We start from the raw sequence: 22,428 nt of genomic DNA on the forward strand, positions 1-22,428 counted from the left end.
ACCCCTTGGGGTATGGACCTCTTATGGAAGAACATCACGATCTAAGTGTTTTCCAAACTCCCCCCCCCAAGACCACATGAAAATTGCTCAGGGTCTTGTCGGACCACTTAATGATTTTTCTACCTATTGTAGCAACTGTAAACTGTAAAGGTTTTCCTTTTTATATTTTCTGCAGAGGGTGCATGTGTATGATTAATAATAATAATAATAATAATAATAATAATAATAATAATACAGGGTTTTTTTAATAAAACAAGGCAGGGGTTTTCCTTTTTGCATTTTTTGCAGAGGCAGAAACAAAAAGTTTCTTGCCTTTATATTTCCTTATATTTCATTCCTTTATTGTATTTCAGTGCCACTCTCCTGCTGAGCCCAAGCCAGAAAGAAAGAAACCTGGGAGCGGATAGAGAAAGGGAGAATCCTATTTAAATTGTAAGCATGGAGTTTCCCCCACTCAGTTCTACGTCACTCTCCGCCCAGCCCCTCCCCTCTCTCTGCGTGCCTTCCAGCCTGTGTTTACCCACGCAGCCCGTGCACATGGCTCCTTCCCTTCTCCGATTGGCCCCCGCCGCCAGAGCCTGCCGCGGCGCGCCCAATGACGGCGCTGTCCACGAGCTTCATGCCGCCCGGCGATTGGACGCGGCGCCTGGATCACGCCGGCTGACGCGAGGGGCTGTCAGCGGCGCGGCCAATGCTGTGGCCCCGCGCGTGGGCCGTGAGGGGAGGCTGAGGGAGGCGGCGCTCATCTCTGCTCCCGGCTGCTTTCCCGCAGCAGCGTCTGTCGTCGTCGTCTCCGGGCTGAAGGAGCCATGGTGGTCGAGGAGTCGTCTCCGTCGCAAGCGCTGCTGGCCCTGGCTCTGTCGGAGGCGGCGGCGGGCGGGTCTCCCGGCTACAGCTGCGGCGAGACGGTGTCCGGGCGGGTGCTGCTGGAGGTGGCGGCGCGGCTGCCCCTCCGTGCCCTCAGACTCGAGGCCAGCGGGCAAGCCCGGGCCGCTTGGAGCGAAGGAGCCGCCGCCCCGAATACTCCCTCGGCGGCGACGGCAGGATCGGGGGGCGGAGGAGGGGCCCGCCTGGAGGCGGAGGTGCCCTACCTGGACGTCCGGCAGCACCTGCTCGGGCAGGACCCTTGCCCGGCCGGTAAGCGCCGGGAAGGAGGGGCACACGGGGTGGGAGGGGCTAGGGGGCCATAGGGGGAGGGGCACACGGGGTGGGAGGGGCTAGGGGGCCATAGGGGGAGGGGCACGTTTTGGGGGGGACCAGTGGTATCGATTCTAATTGTAATCATTGTCAGTAATATTATCAATTGTATTTTCTATTTTTTACACATAAGTAACTCATCCACGTCATATATTTAAAGCAGTATCATACCACCTTTTTTTTTAAAGGAAAAACAAGAAATGGCTCTGCCTGAAATGAATCCTTGTCACATAAACAGTCATGGATCTCCCCCCCCCAAAAAAAAGCATCTTGGGAACTGTAGTTTGCAAAGGGTACTGAGAGCGTTTAGTACTCTGTTAGTACTGAGAGTTCTCCTCTCCTGAAACCCCCCTGCTCCCCCAAAGTGTGGTTTGACAGTTATTTCGTCTTCCCAGGAAATTCTGGGAACAGTAGGTCGTGTCCTCATTGTGGACTTAACTGCTGAGCATCTGTTTTGCCACTGTGAGAACAGGGTGCTGGACTACATGGGCCTTTGCGTCTGATCCAGCAAGGCTGCTCTTATGGTCTACAACAATTCCTATGAGGAAAGCTGATATAGTACATAGGAAGCTGCTGTATGCTGGGTCACTCCACCAGTCCATTTAGCTCAGGATTGCCTCTGAATACCAGTTTCTGGGGATCATGAGCATGGAGAGGCCTGTTGTGCTCATTCCCTCCTTGTGAGCTTCCCATAAACATGTTGCTGGCTATTGTGAGAACAGAATGCTGGACTAGATGGGTCTTTTGTCTTATCCAGCAGAGCTCATATGTCTTTAAGCCTACACTAGCCAGTTGTTTCAAGCAGGGGTCTTTGCAAACCCTCACTGGAGAAATCAGGGATTAAAACTGGGATGCACTGCATGCAAAACAGGTGCACTACCATTAAGGTAAGAGCCTCGGAAACTGCACTATACCATTAGTCTATCCCACAATGACTAGTTCTCCAGGGCTTGAGACAAAGTTCTTTCCCAGTCCTACCCTGACTTGCCAGTGATTGAACCTGGAACCTTCTGCATGCAAAACATCAGCTTTACCTCAGAGTTATGATGCTTCCCAGTTTGCCTAGCTTGGGCTGGTAGGTGAATGTAATGTATGACGGTGTGTTTAGGGGAATTTGGGACCAGGGAAAGGGTTATTGGTAACAAGGAACAGACAAAGTGGAGTAACTCAGAGCGTGCTTCCATGGGGAGTTTTTTGGTGGTCGTGGGGTAGTAGGGAAGAAGGGTTGTATGGTATTTATTATTTTATTTGATGAATTTATACACCACCCATGAACTAAGTGCCCTTGGTGATTTAAAAAAAGATTTTTTAAAAAATCCAGAAATTTTAGAACAATTTTAAAAAAATAACAAGAACTATAAGTAATACAAAACAGCACACACATACCCATTTAAAAGCCAGCATAAAATACAGCGTCATAGAATCAATTTAATAGCAGAAGTAGCGTGTAAAGTATAATTATGCCACCCAAGTTCTCAGGAAGGCTTACACCAAGAATTAAAACTTAAGTGAAAAAGGCATATGGCAAAGCAAATCCAAAGAGCAGAAAAACAAAAAGTGGTAAAGGTGAAAGCAAATTTAGAGCTGTAACAGTAAGGGCCTGTCGAAATAAACTGAAAGTGAGGAGAGGTGGGTGAGTGGGGTTTCTAGTATTGTGGTGTTGGCAGTGAATTGTGATTTTAGCGTTGAGAAGGCGAACCCCTTGCCTGGCATTAGGTGTGGGATTAAGTGGAAAGAGCCAGGTGTCTTGGGTGAGGATGGTGGGGTAGGCTGATGGAGTTGTGTGTTATTTATTTATTTATTTAAATACCCTGTGTGCCTCTTCTTTCTATCAAAAAGCCCCCTAACATACTAACAATGACCAAAAAGGCAAAAAAATGATATCAGCATTGTAAACATCATTGCACAAATCAAAAACAATAAAACCAATCAGCCAGCATTTAATTTGTGGGCCCTTTTGAAATAAAGGTTGCCGTTCCCTCCAAAAGATGACAGCGATTGAGACAAGCGGAGCACACCCTGCATGCCCTGCTTGGGAGGGGCACAGACCCCAGGATACAGGTTAGGGAGAAAGGTGCTCAAGTGTTATGAAGAGGGAAGAGTAGGTAGTTTGGGTAAATGGGGGAGAGTAGCTAGAACTGGGTTGTACCAAAAGAACAACATGAAGGTGCCAATTGAAATGCACTGGTTCCATCTGAATTGTTATAGGACTACATTAAGCTAAAGGTGATTGGTTTCTTCTACAGGACTCAAACTTCGTGTATTCCTAGATTCATTAGAAAGCATCCCAGTAGCTGCTCAGTGTCATTCTTCACACATCCATGCATGTGGTTCGGGACTGAAGGAGAAACTCCCTGGGTTTGGGAGAACAGTCTCGGGTCAAGAAGAACAGGCAGGTGGCTGCAGCTGGAAGTGTTGTGGCTTGAGGGTTGGAGGAGGAATTGCTTGGACAGGATTTAGGAGGCTAGCTCTGAGTTTTGCTCTGTTCTGGCCTGCAATCACACTAGCTTCTTCAAAAGCAGCCAGACCATTTTCTCTGGCTTCAGTTTAAAACATGTTTGCCCATGGCTGGACACATCTCCTTTCCCCGCTGGGGATCTTAAACCTTTCAGAACTGCCCGCAGCAAAGCGTTGGGCCAATCACTGTCTCTGCCCAATCTACATCAAAGTGTTTTCACTGGATTCACCATGGAGTGGCAACGAACTGATCTACTAACCAGTTTTGATTTCAACTTCAAACTGATTTAATGGAGAAACACACTGGAACTGCATTCCCCCAGGTTTTGGAGTAAAAAGGGGCAAAGTTTGGCTAGTGTTGTGTGTTTCCAGCTTCAGAAAACAGAGCTGAAGACGCATTGAAGAAAGCACTACTGCAGGTGTGTTTGTACCCCTGTATAGAGTCACTGGAGGCCTGTTTGTCTCCATTCCATGTAAGGTTCTTAATGCTTTAACTGGGTACATGAGAGGAAGAAATGTATCAGATTAAGTTTTCTCCATGGTCCATATAACACCTGTGTGTGCAGGGCAGGAATCCATGGGCAACTGTCAGGATCCTAATTCCCTGGCAAGGTCTACCACTGATATATGCCCTGCACTCTCCTTTTCCAGTGCTCCCTTGAGTTCCAAGCAACTTAGAAGCCCTGTTTCAGTTTCCTACAATGTTCCAAGAGCCCATAACATAGTTCTGTTCCAGGTCATTTTGGGAAATTTAAATTTGAAGTGCGCACTGGTCCATAGAAGCTTCTCCCAAATGAACATTGTCCATCTTTAAGGTGCCATAGACTATTTTGTTGGTTTTGCTGCAACAGGTTAATGTGTCATCTTAGGAAACTTTTCCCAGGGTTTCATCTTTGTGCTGGGAAACACCGCCTCTCCTAAGATTCTACCTGGCACCCAGGCAGCAGCTGATAAAAGAATAGGATTCCAGCAAATGAAACTCATGAGCATGAAGATGAAATGATGTGTGGGAAGGTTCACCTGCTGAATCTCAGCCTGTTACTCTGCTCTTAAAATCCCATGAACCCCGCCAGAATGAAGTTGGCAATTCTAGTTCTGGGCCATCATGTAATGTAACACTTAGGAAATTGAGAATTCCTTTCCTCCTTGACACTGAAAAATTGCATAGCTGTTGGGAATGGGGAGAGTCAGACGAAGGGCAAAGAGCATGGCTTGCTGACAGGTGTGAGGGGAGTCAGCGGGGAGCTACTCACAAATATTTGGCTATGGATGGCTTCTCCTTTTAGGCTGTGGCAATTCTTTCTCCTAGAACTTGGGTTGGACACGTCTCCCTACAGCTGTGAAGTTGACAGTAGCTTGGTGTCAAATTACTGCAGAAGATTGAAGAAGATATTTCTCCCCTGCCGCCCTCCAGCCCAGACATTTAACAGTATGGCTCATAGATAAAACATCTCAGTACAGTGTCCCTTTCACAGAAAGCACACTTCTTTTCTCATTGCAAAGCAATATGGAGAAACTAGCCATCTTGCATGAGGGGGGGAAAGAAATGTTGTTTAATTCCCATTGGAGATACAGTGTTTGGTAGTGAAGTGGCCTTTACTGCTCAAGTTAAGCACCCTTCAGATGCTTGCTTCACACTTTCAAGAAATGTGCAGAAAGAAAGCAGGACTAGCCTACTGGCTCCATCCCCAGCGTTGTCATCCCTGCTGGCTCCAGTCTCCTCTTTCAGACCTTCTGGCCAGCACGGAAGGCCTCCCCTTCCACTTCATTTCTTGAGCACATGGCGTAAAACACCTAAAGCGGGCTTTAACATGGGAATAAACTAATACTGTTTGAAAAGAGAGGAGCAAGTGGACTTTTTATAGAGATGTCAGTGTTAAAATGCCCATTCCCAAGGGTCTTGGGGCAGCTAATAATTCAGAATAGGCCTGCACAACTTGTGACCCATCCAGATGCAACAGTGCTCATATGTGACCTTGCTCCCCCAGCCCCAGGTAGGTATGTAGATAGTAAGGTAGGTAGGTAGGTAGGTAGGTAATAAGGTAGGTAGGTAGCCAAACAAAAAAGGAGGAAGTTTACCAAGTCCTGGTAGGTTGTCATATCTGGCTGGCAGGCTACATTGATTTTGTGAATATATTGTGTAGATGCTTAAAAAGCAGATGCAATAAAATAAAAAAGACAAGGTACCCATACATTTAAAATCTAGCTCTATAAAATCACTTTGGCAGCAAAAGTCTCCATAGATGACTGTTTCTTTCCCATCATATTAATAGTACTTTTAATTTTGCAAAGTGCTTTAAAGCTTTTGATGTGCTGAACTCAGCTGTTTTTGGTGGTATTTGCTAATACGATCCGAGCAGGGAATTCCTCAGGTAAACTGCTTGAACTTTGATTACTTTCACTTTGTTCTGAAAACAGCCCAGTTTCGCATCTTCACGTAATTTTGAAGTTCATCTCCTGTGTACTCCCACTTGTCATTTATATAGTACTTAAATTTGCAAATTGTTCACATAATGAACCCTTGGGGATTAAGAGTGGGATAAAAATCTTCTTTTGGGAGAAAGGGCAGGATAAAAAAATTAAATAATAGCAACAATGGAGCAAATAGTAGCAGAACCTTCTCTAAAGGCTTTTTCAGTAGGGCTTTCTATACCGAACTGTTAATGCATGTTATTGGAACAGGAGTATAGAATGTTGTTCTTCATCTCTTCCCCACTGAAGATGATATCAAATGACTTAATGTGGAATATCCCAGAGTTCTTTGCTCTGCTTTCCGTAGTGCCAGTGTCTGTACCTTTGCAGCAACCTGAAAAGAGGAAGAGAAGGCCTTACTCCTTATCATTTTAATGAAGAAACATTGTAGTAGCACTTGGGGTATCACTCATTTAGAAAAGGTGGCTACTGTATTCTCATTTGTTCTTTGTATCACTCTTTCTTTGCTTGGTATGAACATTACAGGAATTAAATGACGTTAAGAGCTTCAAGCAGAACTGTTAATAATTCAGAATAACTGAAGTATTGGTTCCTCTAAACATGGTATGAGGCTGAGAGTGAGTGGCTTGGTTAGGTTCTTCTCACAGTTAATCCATGTTAGAGCTGAGATTTGAACCCTGATCTCACAAAATTCAGTTCTCTGTCTGCTGACGTGTTGAATCTTCAAGGGAATGAATATGCATGTCTGAAACTTGTTTGAGCTTTTAGAGAGCATGTTGCCATGAGGTTCCTTGAAACTCTCTAGTTCCCTACAAGGCAAATCCATATTTGTTCTGTGGACTTAAATAGAACAGTGTTGGTTCTATGAGCTTTAATCAAGGGGCAGAAATAATTGTGCCTCATTTTCTAGATCACTCACAAGAGTTGATCAGCTTGCTTTCCAGCACAAAACTATTTTGGGCAACACCTTGTCATAGTCAGAGGACAGATCCCTAAGGTACGTGGAAGGAGGAAGTGCTTGGCTGGGCACATGTGATACACATCCTGTAGTTTCATTGCTTACTATTGATTCACAGAAATATATCTTTTATGATAACTTCTTCAAGCAATTTCTAATCAGTTCCTCTGTGTGGGATAGTGAATTACATATAATGCTGGTGTTCAGTGCAATACTTAAGGTTTATGCAAACTAACAGCAGATACAAACTACCTGGGCCTACCCTGATTGCTTCTAGATCTTTTTTTTTTACAATAATTTTTATTCAAATTTTCATAAAACATACAAAACAAAATCATAAAACATTCAAAGACAAAAAACAAAACAAAACAAAAATGATTAAACAAAAAAATAAAATGTTGACTTCCCATTTGTCGCAGATCAAATCAGTTATAGGTCTACAATATATAACAATCCTGTCTCTTAAATTATATTATAAGATCACTTTCCTCCAGTAGTTATCTTAATTAATCATCAAATCTCATAAACGTTACTTTATTCTTTCCACAAAAAGTCAAAGAGAGGTTTCAATTCTTTAAGAAATATATCTATCAATTTTTCTCCAAATAAACATGTCGATTAATCCATCTCGTTAATAATAATAATAATCTTATTGTCATAACCATAGTCCAAATAAACATATCGATTAATCCATCTCATCAAAATCTGTTAGGTCCAATAATTTCAATAGCCATTATTCCATTATCCATATTAATTCCATCTTCCATCTTCAGTAGTCCTGTTAAGTCCAGTAATTTCAGTGTCCAATCTTCCATTATCACTATTCCATAATAATCTTGCTGTCATAGCCATAGTCATATAATAAGAGTCTGATGGGAATTTCCTCTATCCCAAATATTTTCTTGCCATCAATTCTGAATAAGTTGCTGAAATATTGTTGTAAAGTCATATCTCTGTTCTTCTTTTTTACAAAATGCACTGGGTCATCTCTTGAGAGTTTTTCCATTGTCACATGGCTGCAGTTAATTCCATAGATTTTCTCTATATCAAGCTCCATCACGTCATTCCAGTCCAGAAGATTATCCAAGCCATTGATAACTTTATCTCTAATATCTTCATTAATTTCTTCAGAGATAACGTTAAATTCCAAACAGTAGATTTTATTTCTAATATCCATAAACTCCAGATCTTTTTCCAATTCCACATTTGTTCCAATCTCCAGGGCTTGTATCTTCCCTTTATTTTTTCTTTTCTCATCTCTGATCTCATTCTCCTCTCTCACAGGATCCCCTATTTCTTTAAGCTCCTGCGTCATTTTGCTCAGTTCAGTTTTCAGCTCCTTACTGCCCTGTCGCAGGGTTTGTTTCGTTATCTCAATCTCATCCATTATTTTCTGAAACATAATTACTTCCAGATTCTCAGCCACTTTCTTGATTGCCATTTTTAAAACCACGAAAACAAAACAAAACAAAAATAAAGAAGAACCACTTCTTATTTCAGCAACAATTGAGTTAATATTCCAGGCTTGATGACATCACAGTATAAACAGAGCAGCCTGCCTTATCTCTCTATGTTCAAGAATACAAAACAAATTTAGTTCCCAGCATCAAAACAGTTAGTGGCGTCGTGAAGAAGCAGATTCGTCAAAATAAAATAGACCAAAAAGAGAATAGTCCCAGACAATATAATGTTCCTTGGAATAGAAATCCCTCTTCTGTTTATATCTTTAGAATGCACTTCCAGGACAGCTTTTTGCAATAGAAACAGAGATAAGCTGTTAATTTCGTGAATAACAGAGAAGAGTTATAGCTCACCCAGAAGTTCTTTAAAGCTGATTCATTTGACAAATCTCTTTTTGCTGCAACAATTTAAACCAAGTAAAAAAAATAATAGAAAGAAGGGTGCTTGCCTGTTAGTCCGTTTTCTCTTTGAAGAAAAGATAAACGTATCGCATTAATCAGATAGAGCTTGTTCGGAAGTCCATCCGGCATTGCTGGCTGGACCTTTTCTCATAAATTAATGAAATCCAGTCCTCCCAACAAAAACAGGCTTTTGAGGTTGATCTCTACGTTTCTCCCTGCCCGGGAGAAATTTCATCAGTCAAAAAAAAAAATGTTCTGACTGATTTATATCTGAATAAGCTTCTTTTGAGGCGGGAGCCCGTCTCAAAAGCAGGCACAAGCGAAGTCACCCTTCCCGGAAGTCCCTGATTGCTTCTAGATCAAAGAGACTAGAAAGATCGCTTCTTTAGGTACTTCTTGTGACGGTGTTGCTGTAGAGAAGCAAACTAAGAGGTTCCTCATGCTAAAGTTGTTTTTGTGAATTCCACTGAGTTTCTTTCAAAACAAGTTTTAAAAGATTGGCAATCCCCCACTTGTGAAGAAAAGGCTGTCCCATAGGCAGGCTGCACCATATGTACAAGTTTCTTCTGTGGCAACAGGCGTAGCCAAGTATTTTGGTTTCAGATCCGGTCTAATAACCCAATATTAAATCACAGTTTGTTGGTTCAGAAGTAATAGGACCCCAGGAGTTATGGGTTTAAACAGACAATAGAAATGCCAAAGCTGATGATTGGGGATGGAGTAAGCCTGACACGCATTCCCTACATAATAAATCATGGTTTATTATGCCAGGAATGTTACATCTGAAATGGTGCAGTATCTTCTGCACCATGTGACTTCTGTCCACATTGGTTCAATAGCTTGCTTGCCATTTTAGGCAATGAACTGCTTTTTAAATCTGGCTTTCCAGAGATGTAGATTGACTATCTGGCTTTCCTTCTCAATCAGTGACTGTTCACAAGATCACCAAACCATAACCTATTTTTTTAATCTTTTCTCAAAATGTACACTTTTTTTTAAGAAAGTGATAAAACCTTAGCTTTTTAATCGCTAGTATGTTGTTAGACTTCAGAATAGGCTTTTTTTACATCCAGAAGCAAGAATAGACCTTTTTTGGCTTGCTGTTGTGGTTTTTTAAATTGGGTGGGGGATGAATCCAAGAAATGTTATCAGCTTTCAGCAATTCTAAAATGGTTCATTGTAAATGGGTGTGAATTAGGCCTATCCCTCTGGTCCTCTGTGGGGAACAGCTGTAGGACAGTGGTAGAGCATTTGTCTTGCATGCAAAAGATCCTAGGTTCAATCCAGGCATCTCCAGGTAGGGCTTGGAGGGAGCCCTGCTTGAAACCCTAGAGAGCTGCTGCCTGTCAGTGTAGACAGTACTGAGCTAGATGTACCAATGGTCTGACTCAGTAGAAGGCAGCTTCCTCGGTTCCTAAAGCATGAAATGCATAGGATGGTAATGTAGGCTCATCTCACCCGTGCAACATCACACACCATAATTCTGTATTGGTGCAATACTTTAGCCTGAGCAGTATGCTGTGGTAGGAATTCAGTCACGCTGTTCAAGACTTTGTGCAAGCTAGAAATCGGAGAGATGGGTGTGACAACAATTGGAAGCTATGTTACACTGTCTTTCTTATTTACACTTTACATATTCATTAACCTTACCACTCAACTTTTATTTTTCATGACAGCAGTAAACATAATCTTTTTTGCTCTTTCTTCTTCTCTAGTTCCATAACAAAGATGTTTGGCTGTGACACAGTATAATTGTTCACTTACTAACTAAAGCATCATGCCCATATATTTATTATGCTGGGGACAGGCCATAGTTTTGAAAGTGGCTTGCAGGGTACACCCTCATGTCATATTCCCTTCTTGTAATCACTTTTTTATATTGCTTGAATAGGGGTGACAGTGGGAATCCTGCCCCAAACTGCTTTGAACACCCTTAAGCAAGTATATTCTGTATCCAGCCATAACTGCCCTTGGTTTTGCAGTAGTTCTTGGTCACAGATGAAACCCACTGGAAATCCTTTTCAAAATGGCATCCAATTAATAGATTCTATGGATTCTACACTTTGTGTGTTTATAATTGTTGTGATTTATGAATTCAAGAAGGAAAAAAACACCAACCACATTTTATTTCTCCTATAGGTGATGAGAGCTTAATCATGTTAGAAGCTGGAAAACACGAATTCCCTTTCAGTTTTCAACTTCCCCAGCAGTAAGTTATGTAACATAACTTGAAATGTTGGTTTTTATATTTTTCTTCAAGAATATCTAGGGACACTTTTAAAATAACAGAAAAAAATACAGATTGTGTTTTTTTAATAGAACATATTTCATGACCTGAAATCCAGATTCTGTCTGGATTTTGAGTCTCTGTTTTTTGTATCATATTAAGAGCTTAAATAAAGTGCTTTATTCACTAGTAGTGGGGGACTGTTGAGCCCTTGGGAGTAGGAATTTAGGCTTTAGCACTCTTTCACTCTTGTTCCTATTAACTGAGTCAAACAGGACTGCCTGATGCAAGCAGCTGGGGTGGAGGAGAGGGAAAATACAAGACAACATGGGAATGTGCTTCCTGTAGCGCTGTCTTATCTTGTTCTCACCAGCTGTGATCTTAAACAAATGATGGTGGTGGAGGATGGGAAAAGGCAGGGGGTCAATGTAAGTAGCTTGATTTTTGCAGTTGGGGTAAAGATGAGGCAGCTGAGTCCTGGCATGTTTGAATAACATTAATTTTGTGAAAACCTAAATGCAGTTTGTATGGTCTAGGGCAGGAATAGGGAACTTTTGGTCCTCCAGATATTGTCTGACTACACCTCCTATTACCCCGATCATTGGCTAATAGCTGGCTGAGGCAGGCGGGAGCTGGAAGGGCTCAGAGTTGCCATTGCTGGGCTTCATGCATACAGAGAAATGTGCTGTTATTATAAGGATAGATGGACAGAAGAAAAATGTGGGTGGTAAGATGGTGGCAAGATGACAGGTGGAGTCCTGTAGAGATTTTTCTCCCTGATAGCAGAAGCTTCCAGATCACATGCCTTCAGCAGGCCACACCTGTGCATTTCTTCACAATCATGAAGACTACAAAGTATGGTTGGGCATTTGACCAGTCAAAATTGATTTGGTCAATTGACCATAATGGACAAGTGTTTTTAAAGAGTTAACTTTATTAGAACAACAACACAGGAGTTAAGAGAGATCCTAACCCCCAGATCTGCTGGCTGAGACGATTTGGGTGGACAGAGGTGCCTCTCTGCCAACAGAGGAGGGGGGAAGGCTAGATCCAAAGCCTTTTTAATTCTCCAAAAGGCCCCAAGATTGCACTCATTAACTACATCAGCTTGGAGCTGGTATGGAAGGGGGATTTCATAAAAAGAATTGTGTGTGTGTGTGCGTACATATAAGTACGCACACATGCTTACTGCCCTGGCTGGCACAAGCAAGCAAGACTTTGGAGAGGGTGAATGATCCACCCCTTTACTTCCCACCACCATCTCGCTTATGAGTGCTCTGCCCATCATCAAAAGGTTTGATGCGTATGCTATTTATTTATTTATTTGTTTATTAAATTTATATCCCGCCCTTCCTCTCAGTAGGAGCACAGGGCAGCAAAAACACATTAACTATTGTAACGGAACAATGACATTAACATTTACAAAATTGTACAACTTTTAATACATTGTTAGAATTTGTGACAATGTTAGCTAAGTTCTCTAGCAGGTATTCATTCATTCATGTAATGAGGAAGAGAACAGGGACACTTGCTAGCCCTGAAGCATCTCTCATGTCCCTTCCCACACACCGAAGCTTTATGCCCTGCGCAACATCGAATCCTGCATGATCAGGGATTTAAATCACACTGAGAGGCTACACATGTAGCGCAGGTTTCCTGCTTCAGACTTTTTCCTCTAGAATATAGAAAGTGGTGGGCACAGGCTACAGGGATGGGATGGAACAGCAGGGCTGACCAGGACTTCCTTTGGTTAGCTTATTATCCTATACACCAAATACGGCCTACAAAGTTACACAAAATACAGTTAAAACAATGATGCTTGCCACTGATGGCTGCTTTTGTTCTGTTTTAGAGAAACCTTCAGTTGCTGCAGGTTGCCAGTAGGAGAAGTTGTGCTTCTAAATTTTGCCCCTGACTACTGCAGGGCTAGAAGGCAAGCAGACCTCTCCTGTGCTTGCTAACAAATGGGCCAGTAGTGGAATAAGACAGAGAAGCTGTCACCCAATCAGTAGCAATCTTGCCTTCCTTGAATTTTTGACCACCTATTGACCAAATAGGTGGCCAATAGATTGGCATGCCAACCCTACCACAAGCTATTTTAGTGTCTCCTAAGATGTACAAGAAGCCTAAAGGCTGCTCAGCATAGTTCTGCTCATTCACAGGCCCATGTAATACATGCAGTCTGTCATAAAACGGTCATGATCTAGCTCCTCTTAAAACATACCTGGTTGGTTAATGTCCCTCATGATGTTGGCATCTAGCAAGAAGGTACTGGGCAGCTGCGTATGTTAAAACCTCCTTCTGAGAAATATGCTAAACATATAAATGGGAATTTCTTTGTCTTGGCAGGCCCTTGGCAACCTCTTTCACGGGAAAGTATGGCAGCATTCAGTACTGCGTGAAAGCAACCCTGGAAAGGCCAACAGCCCGCAGTCAAACTGTGAAGAGAGAGTTCCAGGTGATCAGCCACATTGATGTCAACTCGCCACTTCTTCTGGTAAGAGCAGATCTAGCTGTGCCGTACGTGTGTTCATTCACCCCCATCTGTAACCAGCTCTGTGATATTTTGGTCGGTAACTTTGCTGACTTCTCAAATGCATGTAAGCTCCCTTCTAAGCTTTCTCTATAAATAGATAGTCTTTAGGTTGCATCAATTGTCAACAGGTTTTTTTTTTAATACCATTGATTACATCCCTGCCGACACAGCTGTTTCTGCCAAAAGTTGGAGCAGGATTGACATGCCTTAATGAGGCTTAATAACAATAACACAGAAGCTGAAAATATCAGAGTAGCCACAGAGTCCTAAACTCCCTCAGTAATAATAGCTCATAAGTGGGACCAGAACAAAATGTTGCTGTATAGAGTGGTACTGTTCAGGATTCCAGCCACTCTGTTCCATCCTCTGCCCCTGGTTTTCTGTTTCTCCAAAGCCGTTCAACGTTCCACTGAGCACGCTCAGTCCTCCTTGAGCCTTTCTGGGTTTCCCTCTTTACGGCTTTTCCCCTAACGATGTTTTGTACTTTCCAGCAAACTTTCTAGCTCCTTCAGTCCAGCTGTACTTCCCTTGTGTGGGCGGTGCTGTTCTTGCTACACAAGCAATAGAATTCACAGCAAGGTCTTGAGAAATAGATGGAATGTTAGGACAGCAACTGTAGTGAACTGTTTCTCATTCCTAGCTTTTGATTTATAGTAAGTTCTGGTCTTTCTGCTATATATCCTTCCATTTTTGCATTTTTTTCAGCATTAAGTGCATAGATGCAGCTGCCTCATACCTCAGTTACTGTTATGATGGATTTGATTATATTTAAAGCATTGCACTACTATTGATCAGTGGAAATGCAATAGAAAGTAAGATTAGGTACTTCAGGGTAGTATAAAGTACTATTGCATAAAATTGTATCAGCTGAACTGGTTGTATTCCATATTATTCTGAGAAGGCTTGAGTTCCAAATCCGTTCCTGAGGGATTCAGTAACCTTTTCTTTCAAAAGTAGCTGCTGCCTACAGCCACTCCCTTATGCGTTTTCTCTTTGGGGCCCTTTCAGATGGAGGAAAACATGCCATGCCACTGAAATTAATATAATAATATGTTGTTGGGGATTGACAGGAGCTCTGTCCCTTCCCACCATAAAGAATGGAATGAGAAGCCTTTGCTGCCAATGCAACGGCTGCTTCTTCACACCTGCCCGTGCCTACTGAGTGAAGAAATTCTAGAAAATTAATATTTAGGATGAGGTATAACAACTAGAGTGAAGAATTGCACAGTGATTTCGTACTTTGCACAAGCACTTTACGCATGCGGCCACTAATTTCATTTAAATAATAGTAATTGATATGAACATCTGGAAACTAAATTTGAATGGCTCACCTGGGATGTCTACTTTGTGCAGCAGAGAGTCTGCAGCGATTGCCAGAAATGTATATATGCTGTCATATAGAAAGCTATGAAGTGGAATAAACATGGGAAGGTGACATGCCTTCTCCAAAAAGAAATACACTCACCTTGGAGCCGTCTGAGGGAATGCAAATGCTGTGTGCCTAAAATGGAGCAGTCACGTGTTACAATGGAATGGAGTGTGCCATGTGAGCAGATCTGCCTGCTTTGCCTCCCTTGCCATGCGATGGATGCTGTCAAAGCTAGTGTAATTGTATGTGGAGAGCTTGTTGGCCCTCCAGAACTACAGCTCCAGCCAGTATGGCCAATGGCCAGGGATGATGGGAGTTGATGTTGATGCCAGAAAAATCTGGAGGGTGAAAGACTCCTCACACTTGTGGGATGTCATTATGAGTCCCATCTTAACTCACCCATCGCAAGATGCACCTTTTTGCACAGGCCTTTAAGGGCGGAAGATGTTTAGTTATATTGATCTTTATGTAGCTCACCCTGGCAAAGGGCTGGCTACAAATGCCTATAAATAAACTGTGAATGAGTGAAGTCATTCACAGGTGAATTGCTGCCACTTGCAAGTTTCAAACCACTATTCTTTTAATGGAGTGTTACTCTTTTTTTGCAGACTCCTGTAAGGCGAAGCCAGGAGAAGATGATTGGCTGCTGGTTTTTCACTTCTGGCCCAGTTTCTCTGAGTGCCAAAATTGAGAGGAAGGGATATTGTAATGGCAAGTGTGTCTTCAACATATTGAGATTCAAAGTCAAGCTGGATGTTAGGTTGATAAATGCCTGGTCCCCCCCTTTTGTTTGCCAAGATAATGGGGAATTGGGGGGTTGGGATTTGCTGGGGAGGGTTGGCAAGTGAGACTGAACAGCTCAGGTACTTCCACATCAACTGGTTTCCCTCCCAGGGTGGCCTCTCCCCCCTGCAGGCCCCCCTCCCCCCTACTGTTTTCAGAATCTGGATAGGAAAAAGTGATTTAGAGAGGCCTAGAATGAGGGCACTCACAGGGAAGAACTGGTGACCCAGGCAAGAAGCAGCTAAGAACTTCTCTCCCGTCTTCTTCTCATCTGCAAGTGGCCTACTGCTTCTGTATTAGCATTGGAATCCCATGTATTTATTCCCCATAACATCAAGTCCAGCCCTTAGGAAGTCCTTTCTTTACAAGTCTTGTGGCATCAAGGTGGGGAAGGTTAAGTAGAAAGCTAAATAAATTATTACTAAGAATCATTGAAGATTTGTAAACAAACTTAGAACTTTACATGGTGTCTGTTGCTATAATAAACTATAGAAGTACCCCCCCCCAAAAAAACCCACCCAATTGTTCATTTGTTTGAACATTATAAACTCTTTGATACTGTCAAGTCCAATATAATGTTCCAGTAACTAATTCATTCTTTGTGGATTTCTTTTTTTAGGTGAAGCTATACCAATTTATGCAGAAATTGAAAATTGTTCCTCCCGTTTAATTGTTCCAAAAGCTGCCATTTTCCAAACACAGACTTACCTGGCTAGTGGGAAAACAAAAACTTTTCGACAGATGGTTGCCAATGTGCGTGGAAATCACGTTGCTTCTGGGAGCACAGATACCTGGAATGGGAAAACTTTGAAAATTCCACCTGTAACCCCTTCTATTCTTGACTGCTGTATTATCAGAGTTGAATATTCCTTAGCGGTAAGTATGGCTTTTCACTATTTAGTTTACATTTTGAAGACTATGTTGATAAAACTAAATGAATTTACACTCAGGCACATTTGTCTTTCACTAAATCTTTCTAACCCTTGCTTATTCCTGGTAACCTTCAGAGCATTCGACAAGGCAACTGCGTTTGAGAGGAAAATTTGCCAACATGTTCATGGTGGACCTAATTCTTCCCATTCAGTGTTGCTATTTTGAGTTTTCCATAGGTCCAAAAGTAGTAGGTTCAGTTTTAACTGCTGGAATCTAAAGTAGGAGTAAGAGTCCAGAACTGCAACAGTAGAGATAATGTCAAAATGACTGAAAGGTAATGCTGAAAGCATGAAACAAAGGCACATTTCTGAAACAGGCAAGAGGGACCCAGAATATGAGTTTGGAGAAGAACATAGTCATACTATATCCTTCCACTTTATCCAGAATAGGAATATAGGAAAAATCCGATGAGCTTGGTTTCCAAAGTGAACTTGTCCAATACGATCCATCTAAACCAATGTGTGGATCAGATCGGGTCCATTTCAGAATCCTCACATTGCTGGATCTTTAGATACCTTGCAGTCTCTATTATGAGGTGATTTGAGGGCTGCCTCTCTCTTGATTTTTAAAAAGGTACTTCCGGCCAACTAGACAAGCAGCTATCTAGCACACAGGGCTCCTCTAACAAGTCCCCCTGAGAGTGGTGGGACTTGATGGCCTGTATTTGTACAGCAAAAAAACAACAACAATGGGGCAGCCATGCTTTTTTATGTACAGTTCCCCCGGAGTGCAATGTCAAGTCATAAGTCCCAGCGCTCCCAGGAGGACTTGCTAAAATGTTTTCAATATGTGTAGTGGCAAGAGCCCTCTGCATTGGCTAGCTGCTTGTCTAGAAACCTGGAGCTGCCTTTTTAAAATAGAGAAGAGAGAGAGAGCCCTCAGACGATCTCCATATCTTACATATGGAGATAAGTAAGAAGCAGCAGTTCAGACCTCAGAACACCTTTGTGGTGTTTTTTTAAAAAAAAAACTTGTAAAATCCCTGATTTTATTTCAGGATTTCTACAGATTTCTCTGAAACCCACACAGGACTGGGATGGGACGAACTTTGGGGCAAGTGCATCCTGAATCCAGAATTACTGGTTTATGGGAATTTCCTGATATTGCACCCTGATAAATTTGTAGTGGTGGGCCTGGCTTCCTTCTGACAAATTCTGTGAAATTGTATCTCTCGTTACAGGTGTACATTCATATTCCTGGTGCTAAAAAGTTGATGCTTGAGCTGCCTCTGGTGATTGGCACAATTCCGTGTACTACATTTTCCAGCAGAAACGCCAGTCTTGCCAGCCAGTTCAGTATGGATATGAGCTGGCTGGCACTGACAATGCCAGAGCATCCAGAAGGTACAACTTTGGATTATGGGATGGGTGTCTGTAGTGAATCAGATGTTGGATGTGAACTGGGGAGATTTTGGTCACCTTGAACCCAGAGACTAAGAACCTGTGGCTCTCCAGATTGTCGCTAGACTCCCAGCTCCCATCAGCCCCAGCCATCATGGCTAATGGTCATGGATGATGGGAGCTGCACTCCAGTAAGAACTGAGAGGACAGAGGTTCCTCATCCCTGCCTTCGGCCAGTTGCTGTCTTTGAGTCAATTCTGTCTTGTAGGATGGTTATGAGAAGAAAATACCGTGCTAAACGTCTTGGGGAGAGGAAGAGATATAGATGCAATAATTTAAAAATAAATCATGAAATCCCTGTAGTATGGCTCAAGTATGTCAGTATAATGGAAACTACACCCATCTTTGGATTCAAGTGCTTAAGTGGTCCATCATTTACACTAAAATCTCATGTGTGTTTTGGGTCATCATAGAGTAAGGCTGCCTACAGCCATACTACCCTGAACATGCCTGATCTCATCTGATCTCAGAAGCTAAGCAGGGTCAGGCCTGGTTAGTGCTTGGATGGGAGATCGCCTGGGAATTCCGGGTGCCGTACGCTTAGAGAAAGGCAATGGTAAACCACCTCTGAATACCTCTTACCATGAAAACCCTGTTAATATATCCAAAAAGTTTCATAGGGTCCCCATAAGTCATAATTGACTTGAAGGCATATAACAACAACAGTAAGGCTTAGGAGCAAATTCATCTGCAGAAGAGAACCAAGGGAGCAGTAGCTGACGTGTGTGTCTGTTGTTGTTTTTTAATCTTTCCTAGCACCACCCAATTATGCCGATATAGTATCAGAGGAAGAGTTCTCGAGACATGTCACCATTTATCCACAATCAGTTGACTGCGATGAACAACTATGCTGTCCTATGTTTGCCTACATACAGGAGTTCCGGTTTCAGCCCCCACCTCTCTATTCAGAGGTAAATCAAGGTCCTTGAGTGCAAAATCTACCAAAAAAAAAGTTCACATTAACTTCAGAATCCCAAACAGTAAAGTGTATTTATTTTCTCTACAGATTGATCCACATCCTACTGAGGTAGAAAATAATTAACCAGTTCCAATAATGGCTTAAGGATTCCTTTGAAAAAGCTGCATCTCATCAGATGGAATGTCTTGATTTCATTTTCTACAGCCTCTGTTTGTTGTAAAGCTTTTTTAAAAAGCGATTTCTTGCTTAAAGGTGAAAACAGGCAGGTTTCAAGGCACCTGAAGTATTAAGACAGCATATGTAGTGCAGGGGGAGATGGAAGAAAGCCTTGTAGATTCTTTGGCACAAAAGAAGCCATGAAGTCAGATTAGCAGAAAGTGGCCCCTTTCTTACCTCGAGCAAGTGAAACACATCTGAGAAGAATGAAGATTGAGAAATTGGTGCATATAGTACAACAGTCATGCTGAGGATATTTTAGTGAGCAGCAAAGCCACACAAGTGTAGAAGGACTGCATTGAGGAGACTTATGTGTACAACTAAACTACCTTGAGCAGGAAGATAAAAATGAAGGAAGGTTCTAAAAAGTACCCCATCTATTTATAAGGGCTTAAGGTTCGCTTTTGGCACCCAAGCAAGACAATCTGAGATCCTGACTCAAGTCAGCATCAAAAATAAGATTGTGTTAATTTTTTTTAAAAAAACTTGTCAAGTGGTGATACTAAAATGCACACTGCTTTAGAGAGATATTAAAGATATATAGTGATGAAGGTGCAGGCTTTTTACAATTACAAATGGCAGAAATTTATTTCATTAGTAAAGCTGATTTTTGTAGCTGGTCTGCACTTCAAGTTTTTTGTTTTTAAAGGGAAGTATAATTTTTGTATAACTGCAGGGCTTTTTTCTGCATCTGCAGCAATGGGACAAAATCCGGCAAGGTGCCAGTGGCAGCCAAAATACTCAGCCAATACTTAACTTCAGCAACTTGAGCTACTGCTACTAGAGCAATTATAGTTGAGGTGTTTTAACATTGTGTAGGAATTTCTATAAAGAAGAATGAAAGGAGTAACTATGATTTCCAGCAATGAATTTCTGTGTTTAAAAGCCTTAAAAAAAAATCTACCTCTCTTTTGGATATGGGAACAGAGACCAAAAAGTGTAATTCTTCAGAATTTGATTTGCTCCCTTTATTTTCCAGCGTGGATATAATTTGTGTATGATCTGGGGAGGTGGGGGTGGGAGGGCAGTCCTTTGAGAATCATAATTTTGCAGGAGAGTCCTCCATACAAGCAACATGAGAACCTCTCAACATGCATGTATTGATGTACAATAGACTGGCTCACTTATCAGAGCATTGTTATTTGCTATCTTCAGGATTGAGCTATGTTTTATTGTGGTGCAATATATAATAAGAGTTGTTCCTCAGGTCATTCAGAATAATGAGTTTTATTGCTAAGGGTAAAGTCTCATCTTAGGGCTGCCTCATAGATTGAAGGAAATCCTGTATAGTATGCACATTATCATTTTAAGCACATACTTGAAGGCACATAGCAACATAACAACAACAACTGTATATATTATACCTGACAACAAACTGAAATTGTCCAGCTATTACCTTTGCATGCAAGTTTAACAAAACAATAGTTCGGACAAGAAAAACTACTGCTTGTTTTTACATGATTATGCAGGCACCTGCATGATGCTCCCTTTTCCTTCAGATCACCCCTTTTAAAAAAACTTTTCTATCAAGCCTTCGGCACAATCACTTTGTACCTTGTCCAGGCCTACTATGACTTAGCCTAATCATGCATATATTTCCCTGTTTACCCCGCCTCCTCTTCCCTTACTCTCTTCTGTACCAAATTATGGATTGTAAGCCTTCTGGGCAGGGACCTAACCTCTTGTACACTGTAAAGTGACATGCACTTTGATGGTCCTATGTGAGCAATAAATAATTTTGCAGCAGGCACCATCTTAAAGAAAAAGGAATGCCTCTGAGCTTCCTGCCACTTTAAAAATGATGTTTAAAATAGTTTCCAAACACAAAGCTGCTGCCTGATTTAATTGGGCACACCACTTTTAATCAATTTTACTGTAATAGAGTAATCAACTCAACACTGGAGTTTTAATGTGTACACACACACACACACGTGTGTGAAGGGGTCCTTACTCTGTGCTACTGCCTTCCTGTACTTAATTTTTCCTTTTCCTCAGTGAGAAGGCATTTCTGATAGGGATGGGGTCTATTAGCAGTGTCTGTCAGCCGCTTGCCAGGGGGAGGGCAGAAACGCAAAATTGTGGTACGTTATTTGATAGAATTCCATATTCATGGGGGCTGATCAGTAATTGCTATTTGGGAAAGAGGGGCCAAAAATGATTTCATACGGAGACAAACTGTTATGAAGCCCTGTGTTTTAAAGTGGGTTTGACCACGTGGAGAAAAAGAGGGAGGGAGTCCCTCCCATTATTGTGGAATTCACCAGCCATTAGTGAGCAGTGAAATTCCTATGCCTATGTGGAGGCTAGATCGCAGCCAAAACCTTAAGTAGCAGGGATTTCTTCTGACTTCCGTACAATGCCTATTCACAGTGTGTTTGTTACTGCCTATCAGACTGTTACATAGGTGTGTTGCCAATCAAGGTGAAATTTGAAGAATGTAAGGGAGGGGAGGGTTTCATGGTGCAGTAGAGAGGCTATCTGCTGCCAAATGTAAGGTGAGACTCTTAAAACCAAACTCTGTATTTGACATGGAGCAGCCAGTCAGTTGCTTAGAAGCCATTTCTCCCTCCCCTCACTCAAGTGACTTGTGCCCTCTTTTCAAAAAGGGACAGTAGAGGCTGATTTTTCAAGGGGTTAGTATTGCAACTATTTCTGCTTTATCCAAAACTAGCAAAAATGCCAGTCTCTGTAATGGATGGAGTGTCTCTGGAAAGGGGACTTCGTGAAATAAAAAATCATTTGAAGGGGTCCAACATGTCCCCAGGCACTGCCATCCCTTGTATGAGAGCTGGGTTGTCCTGTGTTGGGGACGAAGACCACATTTAGTCATCACAGCAGTGTATCCCAGCACAGTAGTGCAGCCACCTCACCCCCTATACAAACAAATGGTTTCCATTATGGGAGGAAGCAAAGAGTATGCGCTTTAGGATGGTTTAGCCTGTGCCCTGGTGGTCCCAGTCACTTAGAGTCAAGCCTGCTTGGGTTCTGTTGCTCAGGCACGCTAGAGTAACATAATGTTGGTAGCTGGCTTCTGAATATGCTTATTCGTTATCTGATGTGAGGCACTAGAAACACCTGAATTTTTCTGCCACTTCAAATGGGGTGAGAACGTGCTACTAAACTGCTTGGACCATTTGC

At 42.2% G+C, this 22,428-nt stretch overlaps 1 protein-coding gene and 1 pseudogene across 1 annotated transcript; both read left to right on the plus strand.

Annotated features, from left to right (window-relative positions):
• The first annotated feature begins 668 nt into the window (after positions 1-668).
• Positions 669-21,206, plus strand: ARRDC4 (arrestin domain containing 4). The gene is made up of 8 exons (XM_061595206.1): positions 669-1,137; positions 11,047-11,116; positions 13,484-13,631; positions 15,648-15,750; positions 16,442-16,698; positions 17,936-18,098; positions 18,912-19,066; positions 19,162-21,206. Exons 1-8 carry the CDS (start codon positions 810-812, stop codon positions 19,195-19,197), a joined length of 1,260 nt encoding a protein of 419 aa, XP_061451190.1. The 5' UTR covers positions 669-809; the 3' UTR covers positions 19,198-21,206.
• LOC133370139 (5S ribosomal RNA) lies at positions 18,578-18,696 on the plus strand (annotated as a pseudogene).
• Positions 21,207-22,428: the final 1,222 nt, after the last annotated feature.

This window comes from Rhineura floridana, chromosome 14 (genome assembly GCF_030035675.1).
Source record: "Rhineura floridana isolate rRhiFlo1 chromosome 14, rRhiFlo1.hap2, whole genome shotgun sequence".
Classification (NCBI taxonomy): domain Eukaryota; kingdom Metazoa; phylum Chordata; class Lepidosauria; order Squamata; family Rhineuridae; genus Rhineura; species Rhineura floridana.